This window comes from Rutilus rutilus (assembly GCF_951802725.1).
Source record: "Rutilus rutilus genome assembly, chromosome: 8".
In the NCBI taxonomy this organism is placed as follows: Eukaryota; Metazoa; Chordata; class Actinopteri; order Cypriniformes; family Leuciscidae; genus Rutilus; species Rutilus rutilus.
In genome coordinates, this window is record NC_140222.1 from 1,375,638 (window position 1) to 1,400,637 (window position 25,000).

Consider the following 25,000-nt stretch of genomic DNA (forward strand, 5'->3'; position numbering starts at 1 on the left):
TTATTATGATTTATTTATTATATTTTTTAATTATTTGTACAGTTTATTTTTGTTATTCTATTATTCTATTGGTTGATAAATTCTAATGTAATTTTTTGTATTATATTATTTTATTAAAATTTGTAACGATTTATAAATTTTTTTTTTTTTTTCATTTTATATTGTTTAATAGACCACAATTTATTTATATTCTATTATTTTATTTCATATTGTTTAATAAATTAAACATAAAATAAAAACAATAATTTATCATTATTATTATATTATTTTATTTTGATATTTGAGTATTTAGTCTATAATTTATTTAAAAAAAATATAATATTATTATAAATTACTACATTTTATAATTTATTATTATTATTATATTTTTATTATGTTATTTTATTTTAATATTGTTTAATAAATTATAAAAAAATATATAATTTTATTTTATATTACTACATTTGATCTCCTCAGGATAATCACTTCCGGCCCGCGTCAGGTGACGTGTGTGTGTTGTGCGAGTGTTACGCCGTGGGCTCGTTCTCCCGCGCGTGTGACCGGGTCACGGGTCAGTGTCAGTGTAAGCCAGGGGTCATAGGTCGCCAGTGTGACCGCTGTGATAACCCGTTCGCCGAGGTCTCGTCCAGCGGCTGCGAAGGTCAGACTCTCAAACCCATCATACGCTCTTTTTCAGTGACCCTTCCCAGAATTCCTCCAGTCATGTGTGTGTGTGTGTGTGTGTGTGTTGCAGTGATCTACGACAGCTGTCCTCAGGCCATCGATCAGGGAATCTGGTGGCCAAGGACCAAGTTTGGTTTACCGGCCGCCGTCTCGTGTCCTAAAGGATCCATCGGTAAGAACCAAACGGCACTTAAAGAGTGTGTGTGTGTGTGAAGTTTGAGCTCAAAATACCCCACAGATATTTTTATATAGCATGTTAAAATTGTCACTTTTTGAGAGTGAGCAAATGAGCTGCTGCTCCCGGCACAGGGGGCGGAGCTTCAACAACTTGCACTCACACACACATGCAATGAACATTTTAGCAAAAACTTTTAGCCTTTTATGTTCAAACCGGAGTCAGACAATGATGGAGAGACTCAAGAAGAAGTGACAACATGTAGAAGCAACAGCACATTTCTGAACGGTTAATTGATGAATTTATGTGGAGTTAACTATCTTCTAGTCATTGATTAGCATATTATGTCATTATAACCTATAAATCGCGTTCAGGGCGGGTTTATGTAGATTTTAGGGTTAGTGATGTCAAAAAAAAAAAATAATTATCGGCCAACTAATGGGCTCTGAAACGTTAGTCGCCGCTCTAGTTCACACAGGAAGTGCTTCTGTTTCTGCGCAGGAACCGCGATCCGACACTGTGACGAACACAAGGGCTGGCTCTCTCCCAACCTCTTCAACTGCACATCCCTGAGCTTCAGTACACTCAAGACACTGGTGAGACTCACACACACACACACACACACACACACACACACACACACACACACACACACACACACTCTCTCCCAACCTCTTCAACTGCACATCCCTGAGCTTCAGTACACTCAAGACACTGGTGAGACTCACACACACACACACACACACACACACATACACACACACACACACACACACACACACACACACACACACACACACACACACACACACACACACACACACTCTCTCCCAACCTCTTCAACTGCACATCCCTGAGCTTCAGTACACTCAAGACACTGGTGAGACTCACACACACACACACACACACACACACACACACACACACACACACACACACACACACACACACACACACACACACACACACACACACTCTCTCCCAACCTCTTCAACTGCACATCCCTGAGCTTCAGTACACTCAAGACACTGGTGAGACTCACACACACACACACACACACACACACACACACACACACACACACACACACACACACACACACACACACTCTCTCACTCACACACACACACACACTCTCTCCCAACCTCTTCAACTGCACATCCCTGAGCTTCAGTACACTCAAGACACTGGTGAGACTCACACACACACACACACACACACACACACACTCACACACACACGATCTCTCACACACACACACACACACACACACACACACTAACCCGACCCCTAAACCTGCCCATCACAGAAAACGTTCTGCATTTTTACATTTTCCAAAAAATATAATTTAGTATGTTTATTAACCCATTTCCCTCATGGGGACCGCTGGCTGGCTGGCTGGCTGGCTGGTCCCCACAATGGAGGTGATCTCAGGTTTTACTATCCTTGTGGGGACATTTGGTTCCCACAATGTAATATAAACCAAACGCACACACACACACACACACACTCACTCTCTCAAACACACACACACACACACACACACACACACACACACACACACACACACACACACACACACACACACACACACACACACAAGCTCTTGATAATACCAGTGTAATACCCATGTCATTATACAAATTTCTGTCCACATGAATCACAAAAACACACACACCCCAACCGTTACTGCATCACCCTCACGTGTGTGTGTGTGTGTGTGTGTGTGTGTGTGTGTGTGTGTGTTCGTGTCCACAGTCGGAGCGTCTGGCGCGTAACGCGTCTCTGATGGACTCCACTAGCGTACAGCACACGGCGGCTCTGCTGCGTAACGCTACGAGGAACGCGAGCGAGTTCTACGGCAGCGACGTGAAGCTAGCGTATCAGCTAACGCGCTCGATCCTGCGACACGAGAACGAGCAGCAGGGCTTCAACCTCAGCGCCACGCAGGACGTGCTGTTCAACGAGGTACGCTTTATATCAGCGTTTAGCTAACGTGTTGTGTTAGCGAGTCTGAAGGTGCTTGCACACGGAGGCCGAAAATATACAAATACTTTAGCACTGTATAGCACTCTAGGTTGAGTTTGAAGGTTTTTGAGTTTTACAGCGCCTCCTGCTGGTGCATCTATATAAACACTGCAAACCTGTATTAAATACTAGTGTGGAATATTTCTACAATATTCACTCATGACAGTAAAAAAAATGTAAATCTACTGCAGTATTTCCTCTCTAACTCAGTAGAACATGTGGTTAACACCCAGTCATGAAAAATACCGTGATATAAATTTTTGCTCACACCGCCCAGCACTAGCTTGACTCGACTCTCTTCACCATGACTGTTCTCTGTCTCTGATTAGCACCTGATGCAGGTGGGCAGTGCCATCCTATCGACGGGCACGCGCGGGCACTGGGAGCTCATCCAGCAGACGGAGGGTGGCACGGCGTCACTGCTCCAGCAGTTCGAGGAGTACACCAACACACTCGCCCAGAACATGAGGAAGACCTACCTGAGCCCCTTCACCATCGTCACGCCCAACATCGGTCAGAACACGCGTGCACACACACTTCCTCCCGTCAGCAAACATAGACGTGCAAAATCAGTGTTTCTGATTGGCTGAAGAACCACAGGCCACGCCCACTGACTCTTTCAGTCAGTTATAGACGTGTGATCCATCACAACACAACATTTCAGTGAAATCAGGCATTAGTGGTGTCTTATGTGATATAGTTTTAGTAGGGCTGCCCTCAACTAAAAAATGTTCTGTCGACTAGTAGTTGTTCATTTATGCCATTAGTCGACTAATCGCGCGTTTATATTAATAAGACATAAATCATAATAATGCGCCTTTAATTCTATATAAAATACAGAGCCTAATCAGTGCTCACATGCACACATAAAGCTTGCCACAGCGCACCGGCAAATGTAATGATTATGAATGTGTCATGAAAAAGAAAAACAGGAGAAGACGGTCTAAACATTTAAATAATTTATTGGTAATGTTTTCTTTGTTCTCGGCTGCAGAGATTAAGTCACAATGCTGACTCGTCATCTCCCAGTAGTGGACGCGGTGCCTATATGCACGTTTCATATGGATTACATAATCTGAGAATATTTATTAATTATTAATACCGTTAACAATTTGTCCGTCAGAGACTGTGTGAGTTTTTTTTTTCTGCGACTAACCGATTAATAAAATCTTAGTCGACCAAACCTCTTCTAGTCGACTTATGGTTAGTGGACTATTAGGGGGCAGCCCTAAGTTTTTGTGTTTTGGTATTGTATAAGGACTCATACGTGTGTAATTCCAGTCATCTCCATCGATCGTTTGGAGAAGATGAATTTCGCGGGAGCCAAACTTCCGCGGTATCAGTCGCTACGCGGGCCACGCCCACTCGACCTGGAGACGGCCGTCACTCTCCCCGACTCCGTCTTCATCCCCGCCCCCGAGGGCAAAGGCCACCGGCACCACAGCGAGCCAATCACAGAGCCCGGCAGGAACCACACGGCCAATCGGAAGAGACGGCACCCAGAGGAGCGCGAGCAGGACGCCATCGCTAGCGTGATCATCTTCCACAGCCTAGCGGCGCTGCTACCCGAGCGATACGACACGGACAAGAGGAGCCTGAGGTGAGAGCGGACCATATGAGTGACTGAGAGACTCACCGATTCACTGATCTAATGCTGTGTGAGTGTGTGTGTGTGTGTGTGTGTGTGTGTGTGTGTGTGTTCAGGGTTCCCAAGCGTCCGGTCATCAACACTCCTGTGGTCAGTATAACGGTTCATGATAACGAGGAGTTACTGCAGCACAATCTGGATAAACCAATCACGGTGCAGTTCCGCCTGGTGACCACTGAGGAGCGCTCTAAACCCATCTGTGTGTTCTGGAACCACTCCATAGTGTGAGTACTTGCACGATTAATGCTCATATACTTAAATGACTGTGAGTACTTGCACGATTAATGCTCAAATACTTAAATGATTGTGAGTACTTGCACAATTAATACTCATATACTTACATGATTGTGAATACTTGCACGATTAATACTCATATACTATATGATTGTGAGTACTGGCACGATTAAATTCTCAAATACTTGCATTATTGTGAATACTTGCACGATTAATACTCATATACTATATGATTGTGAGTACTTGCACGATTCAATTCTCAAATACTTGCATTATTGTGAATACTTGCACGATTAATACTCATATACTATATGATTGTGAGTACTTGCACAATTAAATTCTCAAATACTTGCATTATTGTGAATACTTGCACGATTAATACTCATATACTATATGATTGTGAGTACTTGCACAATTAAATTCTCAAATACTTGCATTATTGTGAATACTTGCACGATTAATACTCATATACTATATGATTGTGAGTACTTGCACGATTCAATTCTCAAATACTTGCATTATTGTGAATACTTGCACGATTAATACTCATATACTTTATGATTGTGAGTACTGGCACGATTAAATTCTCAAATACTTGCATTATTGTGAGTACTTGCACGATAAATGCTCATATACTTAAATGATTGTGAATACTTGCACGATTAATACTCATATACTATATGATTGTGAGTACTTGCACGATTCAATTCTCAAATACTTGCATTATTGTGAGTACTTGCACGATTAATGCTCATATACTTAAATGATTGAGTACTTGAACAATTAATACTCATATACTTACATTATTGTGAATACTTGCACGATTAATACTCATATACTATATGATTGTGAGTACTTGCATGATTAATACTCATACTTGCACTATTGTGAGTACTTGCGCGATTAATACTCATATACTATATGATTGTGAGTACTTACATGATTAACACTCATACTTGCACTATTGTGAGTACTTGCACGATTAATACTCAGATACTATATGGTTGTGAGTACTTACACGATTAATACTCATGTACTTGCATAATTGGGAGTACCTACATGATAAATACTCATATATGTGTGCGTTTGTGTGTATATATATATATATATTTATATATGCTTAGCAACCACATAGGAACACCCTGTCAGTCATTCAGAACACCTAAAAACTTCTTATCAAACACTTCATATATAATTTGTAAATATAAGATGTTTGTGTGTGTGTGTGCAGTACGGGCGGTCCGGGCGGCTGGTCCTCGAAGGGTTGTGAGGTGGTCTTCAGGAACAGTACACACATCAGCTGCCAGTGTTACCACATGACCAGCTTCGCTGTGCTCATGGACATCTCACGCCGAGAGGTGACACACCCAATCTAACCATAATAACCTGCTTACAACAAAGTCTTGTGTAGTTTTTGATGAAGATGACTTTCAGAACCAGGTACTTCCTGTTTACTTCCAGATCTAGCCTTGTTGTATCCTCAGGTCAGATTTGAGTTTCTTTATTTGGTGACAACCTGAAAAAACATTGTTTTCTTTAGCCCTAAATCACCTTTCTTGGTGGAAAGGTATGTATAGGAACTAATCTACTCCTACTTCAGAGTCAGTCTAAACCAGCACTATAGGAACTACAGTGACGTTAGTGTTCGCTGATTGGCCGAACGCATTCGAAACACCAGCACCGCCATTTAAAAAAAAAGCTGTGTAAACACAGATTATAGCCTATATATTTACTCCAGAAACTAACTCTACGAACATGTAAAACAGTGATAGATGAAGCTCTTAATCTTTACGCTGAGGAGAAAATCCAACGCAACTTTGAGGAGACCAAGCGAAACATGATTATGTATTTCTGCTCATCAACACTGGACATCAAACACACGACATACGCTAATAACCTTTCATTACTGTCTACTTTCTATAACAGTTCTATCTAATAACGTATTAGACAGGACCGTTAGACAGATCGTAAACTAATGAACATGGAGAATGCGAGCACTGTGTGTTCCATCGTTCTCAGCACCGTCAAAATAAAAGTCACAACAAGCGCGGCTTACAGAGTTCCTACTGGTGCTCGAACACAACCTGGAAAACGTTCCTATGGGAACCATTAGTTCTCGGGGAACCACCCTGGTGGCTAGTTCCTATAACTAAGTTCCTATAACTATCCGGTGCGAAAGCCCCTATAGTGTCGGCCCAGATCCGGCCCACATCTGGTACATCTGGAACATCTGGAATCCACACGCACCAGATCTGGGCCGACACTATGTTGCTGTCTGGGCAGAGCAAACCGAATGAAGAGCTGAACAAACGTGTGTGTGCTTCAGAACGGAGAGATCCTGCCGGTGAAGCTGATCACGTGGAGTTCGGTGGGCGTGACGCTTGGCTTCCTCTTCCTCACCATTGTCTTCCTCTCCTGCCTGCGGGCCGCTAGCAGCAACAAGACCAGCATCGTCAACAACGGGGCGTTCGCGCTCCTCATCGCACACCTCATCTTCATCCTGGGCATCAATCAGGCCGATAACCCGGTAACACACACCTCCCGTGTGTGTGTGTGTGTGTGTGTGAGTGAGTGAGTGAGTGAGTGAGTGAGTGTGTGTGTGTGTGTGTGTGTGTGTGTGTGTGTGTGTGTGTTTGAGAGTGAGTGTGTGTGTGTGTGTGTGTGTGAGTGAGTGAGTGAGTGAGTGAGTGTGTGTGTGTGAATATGTGGGAGAGTGTGAGTGAGTGAGTGTGTGAGTGTATGTGTTTGAGTGAGTGAGTGAGTGAGTGAGTATTTGAGTATGAGTGAGTATTTGAGTGAGTATTTGAGTATGAGTGAGTGAGTATTTGAGTATTTGAGTGAGTGAGTATTTGAGTGAGTATTTGAGTATGAGTGAGTGAGTATTTGAGTGAGTATTTGAGTGAGTATTTGAGTATTTGAGTGAGTGAGTATTTGAGTGAGTATTTGAGTGAGTGAGTATTTGAGTATTTGAGTGAGTATTTGAGAGTATTTGAATGAGTATTTGAGAGTATTTGAGTGAGTATTTGAGTGAGTATTTGAGTGAGTATTTGAGTATTTGAGTGAGTGAGTATTTGAGTGAGTATTTGAGTGAGTATTTGAGTGAGTATTTGAGTGAGTATTTGAGTATTTGAGTGAGTGAGTATTTGAGTGAGTATTTGAGTGAGTGAGTATTTGAGTATTTGAGTGAGTATTTGAGTGAGTATTTGAGTGAGTATTTGAGTGAGTGAGTATTTGAGTGAGTATTTGAGTGAGTGAGTATTTGAGTGAGTATTTGAGTGAGTGAGTATTTGAGAGTATTTGAGTGAGTGAGTATTTGAGTGAGTGAGTATTTGAGTGAGTGAGTATTTGAGTGAGTATTTGAGTATTTGAGTGAGTGAGTATTTTGAGTATTTGAGTGAGTGAGTATTTGAGTGAGTGAGTATTTGAGTGAGTATTTGAGTGAGTATTTGAGTGAGTATTTGAGTGAGTATTTGAGTATTTGAGTGAGTGAGTATTTTGAGTATTTGAGTGAGTGAGTATTTGAGTGAGTATTTGAGTATTTGAGTGAGTATTTGAGAGTATTTGAATGAGTATTTGAGAGTATTTGAGTGAGTATTTGAGTGAGTATTTGAGAGTATTTGAATGAGTATTTGAATGAGTATTTGAGAGTATTTGAGTGAGTATTTGAGTGAGTATTTGAGTGAGAATGTGAGTGAGTTTTTAAATGAGTGTTTGAGTGAGTGAATGTGTGTGTGTGTGTGTGTACCCGTGCGTAACACAGCTCGTCTCCCTCAGTTCCTCTGTACAGTGATGGCCATCCTGCTGCACTTCTCCTGGATGTGTGTGTTCTCCTGGCTGTTCCTGGAGGCCCTGCACGTGCACCGCATGAGGAACGAGCTGCGCGACATCAACTTCGGCCCCATGCGCTTCTACTACCTGATCGGCTGGGGCGTCCCGGCCTTCATCACGGGGCTTGCGGTCGGGCTCGACCCCGAGGGGTACGGGAACCCCGACTTCTGCTGGCTCTCGCTCTACGACACACTCATCTGGAGCTTTGCGGGACCCGTTGCGTTCGTCGTGTCCGTGAGTGTTTGAAATGAAAACCCGCCAAATGCGGGTAAAAATGAACTGTGGCGGGAAACACTGTCAAATCACGAGCCAATCAGGCGTGTTTCTTATTATGTTTACTCACTTTGCTGGGGAAGTTCGTGTAAGACAAATCTGTGCAGATTTAGCACAAATACTGATCATCATGATAATTAACTAAATAAGTACATAAATATAAATATGCACATACTAAATAATAATAATAATAAACAAATACATAACTAATAATAAATAAACTCCAATACAACACTTATTAATAGACAAACGGCTACAACAGTGTGTGTGAAAGTGTGTGTGCTTCTCCCTCAGATGAACGTGTTCCTGTACATCATGGCGTCGAGAGCGTTGTGTTCGCTCGGACAGAAGAGCTGCGAGAAGAGATCCGCGCCGGCGTGAGTCTCCTTCACACTCAATCCTGAAGTGTGTGTGTGTGAGATGGGCAGGTTTAGGGGTAGGGTGAGTGTGTGTGTGTTTGTGAGTGAGTGAGTGTGTGTGATGGGTAGGTTTAGGGGTCGGGTTAGTGTGTGTGTGGGTGTGTGTGTGTGTGTGTGTGTGTGTGAGATGGGCAGGTTTAGGGGTAGGGTGAGTGTGTGTGTGTGTGTGTGTGTGTGTGTGTGTGTGTGTGTGTGTGTGTGTGTGTGTGTGTGTGTGTGTGTGTGAGTGAGTGAGTGAGTGTATGATGGGTAGGTTTAGGGGTCGGGTTAGTGTGTGTGTGGGAGTGTGTGTGTGAGATGGGCAGGTTTAGGGGTAGGGTGAGTGTGTGTGTGAGTGAGTGAGTGTGTGTGATGGGTAGGTTTAGGGGTCGGGTTAGTGTGTGTGTGTGTGTGTGTGTGTGTGTGTGTGTGTGTGTAGGGTTAGGGGTCGGGTTAGTGTGTGTGTGTGTGTGTGATGTGTAGGTTTAGGGGTCGGGTTAGTGTGTGTGTGTGATGGGTAGGGTTAGTGTAAGAGGACAGAATATTCAGTTTGTACAGTATAAAAAGCATTACGCCTATGGAATGTCCTCACAAGTATAGCAAAACAAACCTGTGTGTGTGTGTGTGTGTGTGCAGGGCGGGTCTGCGGACGGCGTGCGCCGTGTTGTTCCTGGTGACGGTGACGTGTCTTCTGGCCCTGCTGTCGGTCAACAGTGACATGATTCTGTTCCACTATCTGTTCGCAGGATTCAGCTGCGTTCAGGTACAGTGATGTCATCAGACCTCAGCCTGCTTAGTAACGCCCTAGCAACACCCTACCCTTCTGTTCTGATGCAGTCACACGTGTGTTTGTGTTTTCAGGGCCCGTTTATTTTCTTCTTCCGCGTGGTGTTTAATAAAGAAGCCAGAGACGCCATGCGCTACTGCTGCGGGAAGAAACGGCCCGATCACATGATCAAATCCAAACCATCCGTGAGTCACCTGACCATAACACTGCAGAACACACACTACTGTAGACCTCTCTATGCTGAAAATACAAACAATCAGATATTAAAATAAATCATTGAATAGTGTATAAATAGCACTGCTATATTTAGCTTCAAATGCTAAAAGAGTTTTTATATTTTTAGACTTATATCATGCCTATTATTATTTGTGTTTGTGTCTGTCAGGCGTTCGTCTGTAACAGTAATTATGCGGACGGGCGTCTGTATCACCTGCCGTTCGCCGAGTCCAGTGTGTCTCTGAACGGAACCCAGAGCAGCAAAACTCATCAGAACTACATGCCCTTCAGCCTCCGGTACACACACACACACTCACACACTCTCTCACACACACACACACACACACACACACACTCTCACACACTATAACTATAAAGATAGCTATAACGATAATGTATTAGCGATCACACTAACGCACAGTACCATTCTGTTTATTATAAGCGCTGCAGTTTTGTCGTCTGTGCTTTAAATTCTCGAGCTCTTTAAAGCGAATACATTAATATTAACTGATCATATTTTTTGATATTTGAACAGGAAAGCAAGAAACTAAAGACTCATTAAAAACTCTTGTTTTGTTTCAGTGGAGACGATGTGAACAGCAGCCGCCTGAGTCTGAGTGAACACAACACACTGTTCCAGGACAAACAGCAGATGGACGGTAAACACACACACACACACACACACACACACACACACACGTGTACTTCTCACAGTCCGCTCACTTTAACCTCCGCGCGCGCGTGTGTGTGTGTGTGTGTGTGTGTAGATCACGACTCCGACTCTGACAGCGATCTCTCGGAGCTGGAGGACGATCAGAGCGGCTCGTACGCGTCCACACACTCGTCCGACAGCGAGGAAGACGAGGGCGAGTTCCTGCAGGAGGAATGCTGGGAAAATCTGGCCACCAGCGGCACCATCAAACCTCATGGTACGACAGATGCGGTTTGTCTGTATATGAAAAGCTGGATGATAATATAGTTACATTTTGCGACTAAATAAAAAACTCCCAGTTGAGATTTGCTATATAATATATCGCTTTCCGCGAGTGTACCGTATAGTCTGACGTAGCTTCTGTCCGTCAGATGTGTGGGAGGCGGAGACAGGAGCGGTGGAGGCGGAGACTCTTCCCAAACCAGAGGATGCTGGGACGGAAAACCTGCTTCTGCTGCTGCCCAGTGTACCGAACACCAGCGCGCCGCCGCACAAAGGTCTGAACGAGCCCAACACTCTATAGTCCTGATCCAGTGACGATTGCGCATTGTAACGTGTGACCGTGACTCGCAGGAATCCTGAAGAAGAAGCCGCTGTCGCCCATCGCCGAGAGGAACGCCATCAACCGCATACACAACCAGCTGTCGGGAGACTCCGCCTCCTCGCGCGAGGGTCGAGGGGGCGGGGCCAGGCGGGATCATCCGACAGCGAGCGGACCAATGAAAACACTCGACAACGACTCGTCTGAATCCGAGTGAGTGATAGCTGTACAGTTTGCGACGATATAAACAATATAAATCTAGCAGGTGAGATGTGCTATATAGTATATATCGCTTTACGTGAGTTTACTGTATAGATGCGGAAAAAGCTGGACTTACTTATGAATATCATTATATGAAGAGCTATTAGATAATTTAGTTACATTTTACGACTTAATTAACCCTAAACTGTCACCTCTCTTTTTGAGAATAGACGTAAAAAATGCGAATCCGAACTTTAAAGGTTGTAAATCAAGTTATGGAAAGTTATGGAAGTTTAAATTGACTGTAAATCAAATGTACTGTACTAAACTAGCCATTATTTTATATAAAAATATTTTTACTCTGAAATTAATTTAGGCGCTGTACCAAAACGATCCACCGGGGTTCAGATGCATTCTCCTGTAACAAATGAATACATTTCTGTCCAAATATTACTTCTATCACAAAATATGAACCCTCGTGACTCAGACCTTTCTGTCGATGTGTGTTTTGTCAAGATTAGAAAAGGTTTTGATTATAAAGTAGTTAAAATAACTTCTGTAATATGAACTCCGCCCACTAGGGGAGGCAACCGCTAAAGTACCGTTTCCACGGTAACACAGCGTCCAATTTTAAAACGGTTTACACGGGATGAATTTTGATACCTAATTTATGATGATTATTAAAATATGTGATATGAAAAAAGCCATTTAAAAAAGAGCGCCGAGCGGGCTAGCGGCACAGTTGAGATTAGCTATATAGCATATATCGCTTGTATGCGAATAAAGTTGAATATAATGTATATCGAACTTTATATAAAAAGCTGGACGATAATATAGTTAAACTTCGTGACTAAATTTAAAAAAAATCTGCTAACGAACAATTCGTTCCCGCGACTTGCTAATACGTTAGCACGTTTTACGAAGGAACGAATTAGTTGAACGTGGCCACGAGAATGAATTATATATTTGTCATACTATATAGTTACATTTCTAATTTTAACGTTCTTTTTTCTGCTGACATCATCAGCCCTCTCATTGGTCACCTGACATCATACACACTTTGCCCATCCGTGCGTGACCGCGATGTGTTTCTCTGCAGATGCTAATGAGCGACGAGGGAACGAAGAGGCGAGGAACAATCTTCCTGTTTCTGTCCCAGTTTGATTTGTCCTCCGTTTCACAGCCGATCTGATTCTCCGTGCCAAACGCTGAGGAGAGTCGGCGCTTTTACAGTTTTGTTTACAGACTCGAAGTGAAGCACTTTTTGATTTCTTTCGTCCTCTCGCCGCAGCGAAACAACACTGACTTTTTGTAAATGAGTGAAAATATCAGGGAATTTCCTACATCGCGCTAAAGGACTGAGCGAAGAGTGAAGGATGATGGGAACTCCGGCCTTGAACTGAAGCCTTCTCCACCAGCAGAGCCTTGACTTCGTCCCACTGGAGGAGGAACACACTTTTGATACTCGCTCTTTTTGTACATTTTGGGGACACTTTTATACAAACTTTTAAAAAGACTCACGTTTAAAACCTTTTGAATGAAAACCTTTGTATTTTATAGATTAGCAATGGTCTGAAATGTGAATTTAAACATTTGTCGCAGTGTTGTACAGATCTCTAACACGTCACACACGTCACACACGCTGTAGACTCGTCTTACCCGTCCGTATGGAAGCTCCTTTCCGCCACGGAATTAAAAAAATGAAAAACGTAATTGTGAATTTTGTATCTCGTGAATTTTTTTTTTTTCTGCGAGTTTATATCTTGCAATTATGACTAAAAGATCAAAAAGGTCATTTCAACTATATTTCGCAATTCGGACTTTTTTCTCATAATTACGAGTTATATTTCGCAATTGAGAGTTAGAAACTCACAATTATAAACTATTATAAATATAATTTATAATAAATATAATTATAAATATAACTCATAAGTTTATATTTCGCAATTCTGAATAAAAAAATCGTAATTGTGAATTTTGTATCATAATTTTGACCTTTTCTCACAACTGTGAGTTTATATCTCACAATTATGACACAAAAAATGTAAAAGGTAATTGCAAATTTATATTTCGCAATTCATATTTTTTTCTCAATTACGAGTTTATATCTCGCAAATCTGACTAAATTTTAAAAGTAATTGCGGCTTATCTTTTGATAAAATTTAGTTTTTTTCGAGTTTATATCTTACATTTACATTTTTCTCACAACTGCGAGTTTATATCTTGCAATTATGACTAAAAGATAAAAAAGGTAATTTCAACTATATTTCGCAATTCTGACTTTTTTCTCATAATTACGAGTTATATTTCGCAATTGAGAGTTAGAAACTCACAATTATAAACTATTATAAATATAATTTATAATAAATATAATTATAAATATAACTCATAAACTTATACAAGTTTACTTTTTGTGAATTTTTATCACAATTTCAAGTTTTTATTTCGCAATTCTGAATTAAAAATCGTAATTGTGAATTTTGTATCATAATTTTGACTTTTTCAGACAACTATGAGTTTATATCTCACAATTATGACACAAAAAATTAAAAGTAATTGCAACTTTATATTTCGCAATTCATATTCTTTTCTCAATTACGAGTTTATATCTCGCAAATCTGACTAAATTTAAAAAGTAATTGCGGCTTATCTTTTGATAAAATTTCTTTTTTTCGAGTTTATATCTTACATTTACATTTTTCTCTTACAATTGCAAGTTTATATCTCACTATTCAGACTTTTTTCTCACATCTCAAAAAAAGAAAAAGGCAGAATTGTGAGATAAAAAGTCGCAATTGCCTATTTTTTTTTTAATTCCGTGGTAGAATTTCCGCTCTGTGTAAAAATGCAAACGCCACTGCCACTGTTGTGTGCTGCTCAAAACTCCAGACGGGTCATTTTTGGACTTTTGATAACGAACACGTCAGAATCTTTCTGTACAGACATGTTTTATACTCATATGCTTGTGCTTTATTACTGTATTTGTTTCAGTCTCATCACTGGAACCAGTTTCAGCTGGAAACACGGCTGGAAACTTTGTAAAACACTGACTTGAAGTAAAACTGTTTTTAATATTTAACGCCTCATTTGTTTCCTCAAGCTGTCACTCAAACTTTAGTCAAACTCCTAAATATTAACTTGCACTTTTGAGTTTTGCATGTCCAGAAACACTCGCATTCTCTTCAGCATCTCTAGTTTTAGTGTCACTGTAATGTGTAATTATTTAATTTTCATAAAATTACAATACTAAAATTAATTTTATTACTACATATTTTTTGTACAGTACAATCGTTATTACAGTATAGTATTTTGTTTATTTTTTGTTTTTTAATAATTATTATTTTATAGCCATTGAATTGGTAAAAACAGTGGAAATGTGACCAGTTTTTTTCTTGTGGTGAAATTAAAAATATATACATTTTTAATATTTCCATTTTCATTGGTGTAGGATTTAACAATTGTCACTCTGAAATTTCTAGTAAATATCGCAAATAATTACAAAGTGATGGCAAGAAACACATTGAGTTAAACATTAAATCTTTAAGTAGAAGTACTGAAATAGTATTCTCTTGTAAAATGTACTACAGTTCTGGAAGCCCATTTCCGCCACATAAGAAAAAAATCATACTTTGTTAAATCTTAATAATGACATAAGTCATAATTATGACAAGCTGTAAATATGACATATTAAGTAATAATTGATCATTTTAAATTCTGACAGTCACAATCATGACAAAGTTCATTTAAACTTTTTATCTTATAATTATGACAGAAGTTTTCAACATTTTAATGTCATAATTATGTCAATTTTTGACTCATAATTTCTATTTATGTAAATTATTACTGTCTCATAATTTTGCCTTTTCATCACATAATGACTATGAATGTCATAATTGATTTACAAAAGCATTTCTTTTTCTTATGTGGCAGAAATGGGCTTCCATACCAATAATGTTTACAACGTTAAAAAATATTTTCATTACAGTGAAGCTTTTCCTAAATCATTTTGTCAATAAAAATAAAGTCTTAACAGTTTTTTACATTTTGCACTCCCCAACAAATCCACTTCAGAAAAGTCAAGCTATTCAAAAGAATAATAAACTATTTTGAAATGCAAATAACACTGATATTTCAGCGAAAATGGACTTTAAAAATATAAAGGTACATCAAATATAATTACATCATTCTTTAATGCATTCAAAGGATGACATGTGCAATAATTAATAAATCAATTGAGTAAAAACCCATTTCAATATCACGAGGTAACTAGAGGTTATGCTCCGGCTCCAGCCTCTTATGAAGACTTCAGATGACCCAACATTGCATTGCATTGTTGGCCCAGTTGGTGGCGCTATATCTCAGCTGCTTTTGAGGGTACGTTAAAAGTTGAACTGATGCCTTATACCCAGTGTGCATGACTGTCACCATGCCAAAGTCCAGACAGTTTTACGGTAAAATTATGAAGTTATGGACCCATGTATTTGACAAATGTGACAAAGTTACAAGAGAAATTGCATTGTTGGCCCAGTTGGTGGCGCTATATCTCAGGCATGTTAACGGGAATGTTAAAAGTTGCACTGATGCCTTATACCCAGTGTGCATGACTGTCACCATGCCAAAGTCCAGACAGTTTTACGGTAAAATTATGAAGTTATGGACCCATGTATTTGACAAATGTGACAAAGTTACAAGAGAAATTGCATTGTTGGCCCAGTTGGTGGCGCTATATCTCAGGCATGTTAACGGGAATGTTAAAAGTTGCACTGATGCCTTATACCCAGTTTGACTGACTGTCACCCTGCACAATATCAGACATATTTACAGTAGCATTATGAAGTTATGGACCCATGAATTTGACAGAGGTGACAATTCAGTCAGAATAGCCATTGCATTGCTGGAACGGACCTGCGAATAAGCTGGATTCAGCCTCCTACATCTCAGTGTTTGTACTGTTGTTATTTACATGAAAGTTAAAACAACACAAGTTACTGTCAAGAAGTTTTGGAAAAGTCTCATCTCTCGCCTCTGACTTATTATGGGAAATATTTTCAGACACCTCAAATGAACAAATCATATAAACTAGCCAATAATTCACACAGATTTCAAATATGAGCCTTTAATGATGTTTTAACATTTAACACACATTTCAGACTGTATAACGATCACTTTAACACACACACACACACACACACACACACACGCACACACACACACACAGTAAATCAATCCAGTGCAGCAGTGAATTGGTCAAATCATTTTATTAAAAAATGTCATCTAAGGAATAATGTAAACCAGTTTAAACACATCTAAAAATGACTGCTTCAGTTCATCTGTAACGCAAACTCGACTACATGTAAAATCTCTCCGGATCTAGAGGATCTACGATGAATATGACACGCGTGATCATGTTTGTTCATAGGCATAGAAACAACATTCGTCTGTTTTTTTGCACACTCATACACTCGTCTCGCTCAGGGAAACGTGTCAGTTCGAGTCCTCGAGGTTGCCGCTCTTTTGGTCAGAATCGTTGCACAGGCGGTCCATGATGCTTTGCAGGCTGGGCTGAACGATCCCCAGCAAAGGCCTCTGGGAAGGGTCTCCGTTCCAACAGGCCTCCATCAGCTGCCAGCACTCCTCATCGAACGAGGCCAAGCGCTCCGGCCGGGAGCCTGAAAAAGCCGAACAATATCTCACAATTCCGACTTGAAGAATTAAAACGTAATTGAGGATAAAAGAAAAAAAGTCAAAATTATGATACATAATTTTGCAGTTACAAATTTTTAATTAAAAACTGCGAAATATAAACTTGTAATTGTGCGAACTTTTCTCACAGTTTTAATTATTTATTTTCCGCAATTGCAAGTTAATATTTCGTAATTCTTAATTAAAAATCATAATTGCGAATTTTGTATCATTTTGACATCTTTTTTTTCGCAATTATGTTTTAATTCTTTTATCACACATTTTTAATTCAGAATTGCGAAATACAAATTGCAGTTGTGAGAAAAAAAGAAAAAAGTTACAATTGTGAGAAAAATTCACACAATTACAAGATTATATTTCGCAATTCTTAAAAATTATAATTGCGAATTTTGTATCATAATTTTGACTTTCTCACAACTGTGAGTTTATATCTCACTATTATGACAATTTAAAAAAAAAAGGTAATTACAACTTGATATTTCGTAATTATGTATTTTTTCGCATTTATGAGTTTATATTTCACAATGCAAGTTAGAAACTCATAATTGCAAGTTTATATCTCGCAAATCTGACTAAATGTAAAAAGTATTTGCGACTTTTTACAAACAAACGCAAACGCTCCGGCCGGGAGCCTGAAACGCAGAGAGACTCGTGAGCCAATCAGCATGTGCCGATATTTACCCAGAGTTCACAGCTGAAGGAGAAACAGCACTCTGACCTTTCTTGACGTTGGTCCACAGCTGGTCTTTACTGGAGCATTTCTCGAAGGCTTCTGGGAGTTTGACGGAGCCGGTGCACAGATACCAGAAGAGAATCCCGAAGGCGTACACGTCCACGGAGTTATCGTACTTTCCTGACGGAAACAAACAGGAACTATTTATATTTATCGAAAAAAAGTAAATTTAAAAAGTTGATATTTTGACAGTCATTTTCCTTGTCCGATATTAAAAGTTACCATTAACCATTAAGTTAATTTTTATTTTATAAAATGTATATTTTTTAATAGTTTAAAAAATATATATTTATTAATTTTTTATTAATTTTTTTAAATAATCTTTTAAAGCCTACATTGTAAATCACTTCGTAAAAAGTACAATAAAAATGAGTTATATGTAAAATTTTCAAATAATTAAAAAAATTATAATTTATATGGTCTGATATAAAAAATTACCATAAAATTATAGCTTTTAAAAATAAATAAATAATAATAATAAAATAATTTATGGTCCGATATTTTAAAAACGAAATTTATGGTCCAATATCAAAGTCGTACATTATTTAGTCAAAATAAATGAAAAACAAAACACTAAAGTCAGTCATTTTAAATGCTAAAATTAAATGTAAGCATCAAAAAATTACAATATAATCATTGTCAGATCTGCTCCAGACTGTTATTAAAATATCTGACTGCGTTATTAAATGATTCATGTTTTTTTTAAATATTAAAGGATTTAAGTGAGTGTCAGATGACAGTAAAGCTCATCTAAATGTATAAAACAGATGAAAAGAGCATTAACTATTTAATATACAACATAAATTAATGCCAATTAATGAAAAAAACTTTAAAACCAGTCGATTACTGATAAGATATCAATATACTGTATTGTGCATCTGTCCTATATATTATTTATTAATGTAAATACATTGATTTTGGAATAATGAAAGTTTCTTTAGTTTCCTTTAGTTATTTTTACTAAATGTATGAATCATTTTTACCATTTCGTTCATCAAAAACACGTCACACAGTAACAGTTCTTGAACATGATAACCGATTCAGTGCATGTTTGAGTCATCTGAGTCGATTCAGTGCATGTTTGAGTCATTTGAGTCGATTCAGTGCATGTTTGAGTCATTTGAATCGATTCAGTGCATGTTTGAGTCATTTGAGTCGATTCAGTGCATGTTTGAGTCATTTGAGTCGATTCAGTGCATGTTTGAGTCATCTGAGTCGATTCAGTGCATGTTTGAGTCATTTGAGTCGATTCAGTGCATGTTTGAGTCATTTGAGTCGATTCAGTGAGCCGTTTGACTGAATCAGTCCAGGATTCAAACCGATGGGGCTTTTGCGTTTCATTCAGTCTGATTTGCCAGTTTGACAGATTCAAACTTTATAACTAATAACCTGTTTAACTAAACATACTAAAGATGTTTAGTCATTTGAGTTGATTCAGTGAGGAAGTGAGTTGTCTGACTGATTCAGTCTGATAATAAACAGATGACTCTTGGGTTTGATTCACTGACTGATTCAGTCTGATAATAAACAGATGACTCTTGGGTTTGATTCACTGACTGATTCAGTCTGATAATAAACAGATGACTCTTGGGTTTGATTCACTGACTGATTCAGTCTGATAATAAACAGATGACTCTTGGGTTTGATTCACTGACTGATTCAGTCTGATAATAAACAGATGACTCTTGGGTTTGATTCACTGACTGATTCAGTCTGATAATAAACAGATGACTCTTGGGTTTGATTCACTGACTGATTCAGTCTGATAATAAACACATGACTCTTGGGTTTGATTCACTGACTGATTCAGTCTGAAGAATCACACAGAGATCGGGTGTTTTCGGACCTGTGAAGAGTTCTGGTGCCATGTGGATGGGCGTCCCGACGATGCTTCCGGACATCATGGCCTCGGGTTTACAGAAGCCCAGGTCCGTGATCTTGGCCCGGTTCTGTTTGTCCAGCTGCACAGAAGAACAATCCCAGCGTTATGAAGCTTGTCTCAGAGAACCGGACCGAATCAGACGCAGATCAGACACGGGTCAGATACGGTTCCTCACCAGAACGTTCTTCAGCTTGATGTCCCGGTGCAAGAGACCCTGACCGTGCAGGAACCGGATCCCCTCCACCACGTCCAGAGCGATCTGGAGACGCTCCTTCAGAACCAGACCCGCCTGAGAGAGACAGACACGTCAGAACCACAGACAGAACCACAGACAGACAGAACCACAGACGAAAACACAGAGCCACAGACAGAACCACAGACAGACAGAACCACAGACAGAACCACAGACAGAACCACAGACGAAAACACAGAACTACAGACAGACAGACAGAACTACAGACAGACAGACAGAACCACAGACAGAACCACAGACAGAACCACAGACGAAAACACAGAACTACAGACAGACAGACAGAACTACAGACAGACAGACAGAACTACAGACAGAACCACAGACAGACAGAACCACAGACAGACAGAACCACAGACAGAACCACAGTCAGTCAGAACCACAGACAGACAGACAGAACCACAGACAGACAGAACCACAGACAGACAGACAGAACCACAGACAGAACCACAGACAGAACCACAGACGAAAACACAGAACTACAGACAGACAGACAGAACTACAGACAGACAGACAGAACTACAGACAGACAGACAGACAGAACCACAGACAGACAGAACCACAGACAGACAGACAGACAGACAGACAGAACCACAGTCAGTCAGAACCACAGACAGACAGACAGAACCACAGACAGACAGACAGAACCACAGACAGACAGACAGAACCACAGACAGACAGACAGAACCACAGTCAGTCAGAACCACAGACAGACAGACAGACAGAACCACAGACAGACAGACAGAACCACAGACAGACAGACAGACAGAACCACAGACAGACAGGCAGAACCACAGTCAGTCAGAACCACAGACAGACAGACAGAACCACAGTCAGACAGACAGAACCACAGACAGACAGAACCACAGACAGACAGAACCACAGACAGACAGAACCACAGACGAAAACACAGAGCCACAGACAGAACCACAGACAGACAGAACCACAGACGAAAACACAGAACTACAGACAGACAGACAGAACTACAGACAGGCAGAACCACAGACAGAACCACAGACAGAACCACAGACGAAAACACAGAACTACAGACAGACAGACAGAACTACAGACAGGCAGACAGAACTACAGACAGACAGACAGAACTACAGACAGACAGACAGACAGACAGAACCACAGACAGACAGAACCACAGACAGACAGACAGACAGAACCACAGTCAGTCAGAACCACAGACAGACAGACAGAACCACAGACAGACAGACAGACAGAACCACAGTCAGTCAGAACCACAGACAGACAGACAGACAGAACCACAGACAGACAGACAGACAGACAGAACCACAGACAGACAGACAGACAGACAGACAGACAGAACCACAGACAGACAGGCAGAACCACAGTCAGTCAGAACCACAGACAGACAGACAGAACCACAGTCAGACAGACAGAACCACAGACAGACAAAACCACAGACAGACAGAACCACAGACAGACAGAACCACAGACAGACAGAACCACAGACAGACAGAACCACAGTCAGACAGACAGAACCACAGTCAGACAGAACCACAGACAGTCAGTCAGAACCACAGTCAGACAGACAGAACCACAGTCAGACAGAACCACAGACAGTCAGTCAGAACCACAGACAGACAGACAGAACCACAGTCAGACAGACAGAACCACAGTCAGACAGAACCACAGTCAGACAGAACCACAGACAGTCAGTCAGAACCACAGTCAGACAGACAGAACCACAGTCAGACAGAACCACAGACAGACAGACAGAACCACAGTCAGACAGAACCACAGACAGACAGAACCACAGTCAGACAGAACCACAGTCAGACAGAACCACAGTCAGACAGACAGAACCACAGTCAGACAGAACCACAGACAGTCAGTCAGAACCACAGACAGACAGACAGACAGAACCACAGACAGTCAGTCAGAACCACAGACAGACAGGCAGAACCACAGTCAGTCAGAACCACAGACAGACAGAACCACAGTCAGACAGACAGAACCACAGTCAGACAGAACCACAGACAGTCAGTCAGAACCACAGACAGACAGACAGAACCACAGACAGTCAGTCAGAACCACAGACAGACAGACAGAACCACAGTCAGACAGACAGAACCACAGTCAGACAGAACCACAGACAGTCAGTCAGAACCACAGACAGTCAGACAGAACCACAGACAGTCAGTCAGAACCACAGACAGACAGACAGAACCACAGACAGACAGACAGACAGAACCACAGTCAGAACCACAGACAGACAGACAGAACCACAGACAGACAGAACCACAGTCAGTCAGAACCACAGACAGACAGACAGAACCACAGTCAGAACCACAGACAGACAGAACCACAGTCAGTCAGAACCACAGACAGACAGAACCACAGTCAGAACCACAGACAGACAGACAGACAGAACCACAGACAGAACCACAGACAGACAGAACCACAGTCAGTCAGAACCACAGACAGACAGACAGAACCACAGACAGTCAGTCAGAACCACAGTCAGTCAGAACCACAGACAGACAGACAGACAGAACCACAGTCAGTCAGAACCACAGACAGTCAGAACCACAGACAGACAGACAGACAGAACCACAGACAGACAGACAGAACCACAGACAGTCAGAACCACAGACAGACAGACAGAACCACAGACAGACAGACAGACAGAACCACAGACAGTCAGGTGTGTGCCGGTACCTTCAGGCCCGCGTAGAGATCTCTGTGCAATCGCTCCATGATCAGCAGAACGGCGATACTGGAGCCGCCGCTGTACGAGTGATCGATAACCGACCCGTGAAGATTCACCAAGCGCTCGTGTTTCGGCAGAGACCTGGCAGACATGAGAGATGTAATGATTCATCCAACAATAATACCAAACTCAACCACTGTTTACGATTGGGAAGCGAAAATCGATTCCAGAAGACTTGAGGTCAGGAGTCGGATACTTGTTTTTAAATAAAAATTTTGATTCCTCTTATCGATTCAGTGTGTGTGTGTGTGTGTGTGTGTGTCTACAGTGCAGCAGTGAGTGTGTGTGTGTGTGTGTGTGTGTCTACAGTGCGTCTACTGGGGGGGGGGGATCGATTCTTAGATGCATCGCGATGCGGACGTGGATGATTCTGAATCGATTCACAAATGTCAAAAAAATAAAACATTTCTTCTAATAACGTAATATTGACGGAACGCAAAAGGCGGAACTCTAAAGCGGACGTGCAGTGCGCGGACAGTCTGTGGCGCGCACATAACAGAGACGCATGATGGCTGAGCGCCAAATTCGAACGGCACCCTCTTCGTTAAAAGCTAACGTATGGAAAATTGCCAATTTCATTGTGACCTATTTTGTATTTTTTGTATGAGAGCTGCTTTCTGTATTGTTTAGTTTTCACATCAATATGCTGTAAACCGATCTGTTATACGTCCGTTATACTGCCCTCCACAGGCACAGTGTGTATCAGTGCAATGCCAGTCACAGCAAGCTACACTTTGACTGTGCTCTCTGCAGATGTTCATTCACTTTTTTTGTATAAGCTGTTTAAAAGCGGCTTTGTATGTTACTAATTATTCAGAATATGCGTAAGTCCACAAGCATTATGTGTGTATGAGAGCTGCTGGTACATCATTCTATATTTTTGAACGAAAACTGTTTGTGATTTTGCTTCAGTCTGAAGGATTATATTGCTCATTGGAAATAACAGGAGGATGTTGGTTAGAAGTCTATTATTAAATGCTAGAGACTCAGAATATGATGAAGTTTGTATTCATTTACTACAAGTACGCTGCTAGTACAGGCACACGTTTATTTTCCTGTTGGTTCTTTGCCATGTTGGGACATATGCTGGCAAATGTAACCTTACAGTTGACTTGCCAAATCACTTCCATTTGTTTTATTAATAAAATTAATATAGGAAGTATTGGAAGTAAATTCTTTATGGGTCATCATAAATACTTTGCTTTAAAAGTACCTATCTTTAAAAGATGCATCGATAATAGTTACCCTCTGAATCGCAATCGAATCGAATTGTGAGGTGCCTAGAGATTCCCACCTCTACAGTGCAGCTGTGTGTGTGTGTGTGTGTGTGTGTGTGTGTGTGTGTGTCTACAGTGCAGCAGTGTGTGTGTGTGTGTGTGTGTGTCTACAGTGCAGCAGTGTGTGTGTGTGTGTGTGTGTCTACAGTGCAGCAGTGTGTGTGTGTGTGTGTGTCTACAGTGCAGCAGTGTGTGTGTGTGTGTGTGTCTACAGTGCATCAGTGTGTGTGTGTGTGTGTGTGTGTGTGTCTACAGTGCAGCAGTGTGTGTGTGTGTGTGTGTGTCTACAGTGCAGCAGTGTGTGTGTGTGTCTACAGTGCAGCAGTGTGTGTGTGTGTGTGTGTGTGTGTCTCTCCAGTGCAGCACGGGGCGCAGTGCTGTTACCGTGTGTAGTGGAACTCCAGTGCGAGGTCGTTCCAGTGCTTGTCGTCAGGAGGAACCACAGACTTCAGTGCACACGGGTGACGCCCGGCCCAGTTGTCACACAGATACACCACACCGTACTGACCTCGGCCCAGCTCACAGCCCAGCTTGGGCTTTCCTGAGGAGACAGTGGAGTCAGATGGAGATCACACACACACACACACACACACACACCGACACTGATCGTGTCTCACCGTGCAGCAGAATGTCTCGCAGCGATCGGCTCTCCAGCGACAGTCGTGCGAGTCGCGGCGCGTGATCCTTCCTGACCCGCAGCCAGAGGTC

General features: G+C 41.1%; 2 protein-coding genes across 3 annotated transcripts in view; one reads left to right on the forward strand and one right to left on the reverse strand.

Moving 5' to 3' along the window:
- The window catches only part of celsr2 (cadherin, EGF LAG seven-pass G-type receptor 2), a 58,091-nt gene extending 44,451 nt beyond the window's left edge, over positions 1–13,640 (forward strand). Inside the window, exons 15-33 of one of the 2 annotated variants that reach the window (XM_084416735.1) lie at positions 457–640; positions 734–835; positions 1,340–1,434; positions 2,597–2,806; positions 3,196–3,379; positions 4,148–4,466; positions 4,571–4,738; positions 5,980–6,106; positions 7,075–7,293; positions 8,523–8,810; positions 9,144–9,226; positions 9,884–10,010; positions 10,109–10,219; positions 10,420–10,547; positions 10,833–10,909; positions 11,018–11,179; positions 11,334–11,459; positions 11,536–11,716; positions 12,804–13,640. In XM_084416735.1, coding sequence (XP_084272861.1) covers positions 457–640; positions 734–835; positions 1,340–1,434; positions 2,597–2,806; positions 3,196–3,379; positions 4,148–4,466; positions 4,571–4,738; positions 5,980–6,106; positions 7,075–7,293; positions 8,523–8,810; positions 9,144–9,226; positions 9,884–10,010; positions 10,109–10,219; positions 10,420–10,547; positions 10,833–10,909; positions 11,018–11,179; positions 11,334–11,459; positions 11,536–11,716; positions 12,804–12,810 — 2,898 coding nt within the window. In that variant the 3' untranslated portion in view covers positions 12,811–13,640. The remainder of the gene's footprint in view (positions 1–456; positions 641–733; positions 836–1,339; positions 1,435–2,596; positions 2,807–3,195; positions 3,380–4,147; positions 4,467–4,570; positions 4,739–5,979; positions 6,107–7,074; positions 7,294–8,522; positions 8,811–9,143; positions 9,227–9,883; positions 10,011–10,108; positions 10,220–10,419; positions 10,548–10,832; positions 10,910–11,017; positions 11,180–11,333; positions 11,460–11,535; positions 11,717–12,803) is intronic. The other variant, XM_084416736.1, reaches the window with a different exon arrangement.
- A 3,305-nt stretch (positions 13,641–16,945) lies between these two features.
- The window catches only part of dstyk (dual serine/threonine and tyrosine protein kinase), a 35,145-nt gene continuing 27,090 nt past the window's right edge, over positions 16,946–25,000 (reverse strand). Inside the window, exons 8-14 of the mRNA XM_084416166.1 lie at positions 24,910–25,000; positions 24,677–24,833; positions 22,964–23,096; positions 20,198–20,311; positions 19,987–20,101; positions 18,126–18,260; positions 16,946–17,373 (exon numbers count right to left, since the gene is read on the reverse strand). The exon at positions 24,910–25,000 is cut by the window's right edge and continues 39 nt beyond it. Of these exons, the coding sequence (XP_084272292.1) occupies positions 17,189–17,373; positions 18,126–18,260; positions 19,987–20,101; positions 20,198–20,311; positions 22,964–23,096; positions 24,677–24,833; positions 24,910–25,000 (930 nt within the window). The 3' untranslated portion in view covers positions 16,946–17,188. The remainder of the gene's footprint in view (positions 17,374–18,125; positions 18,261–19,986; positions 20,102–20,197; positions 20,312–22,963; positions 23,097–24,676; positions 24,834–24,909) is intronic.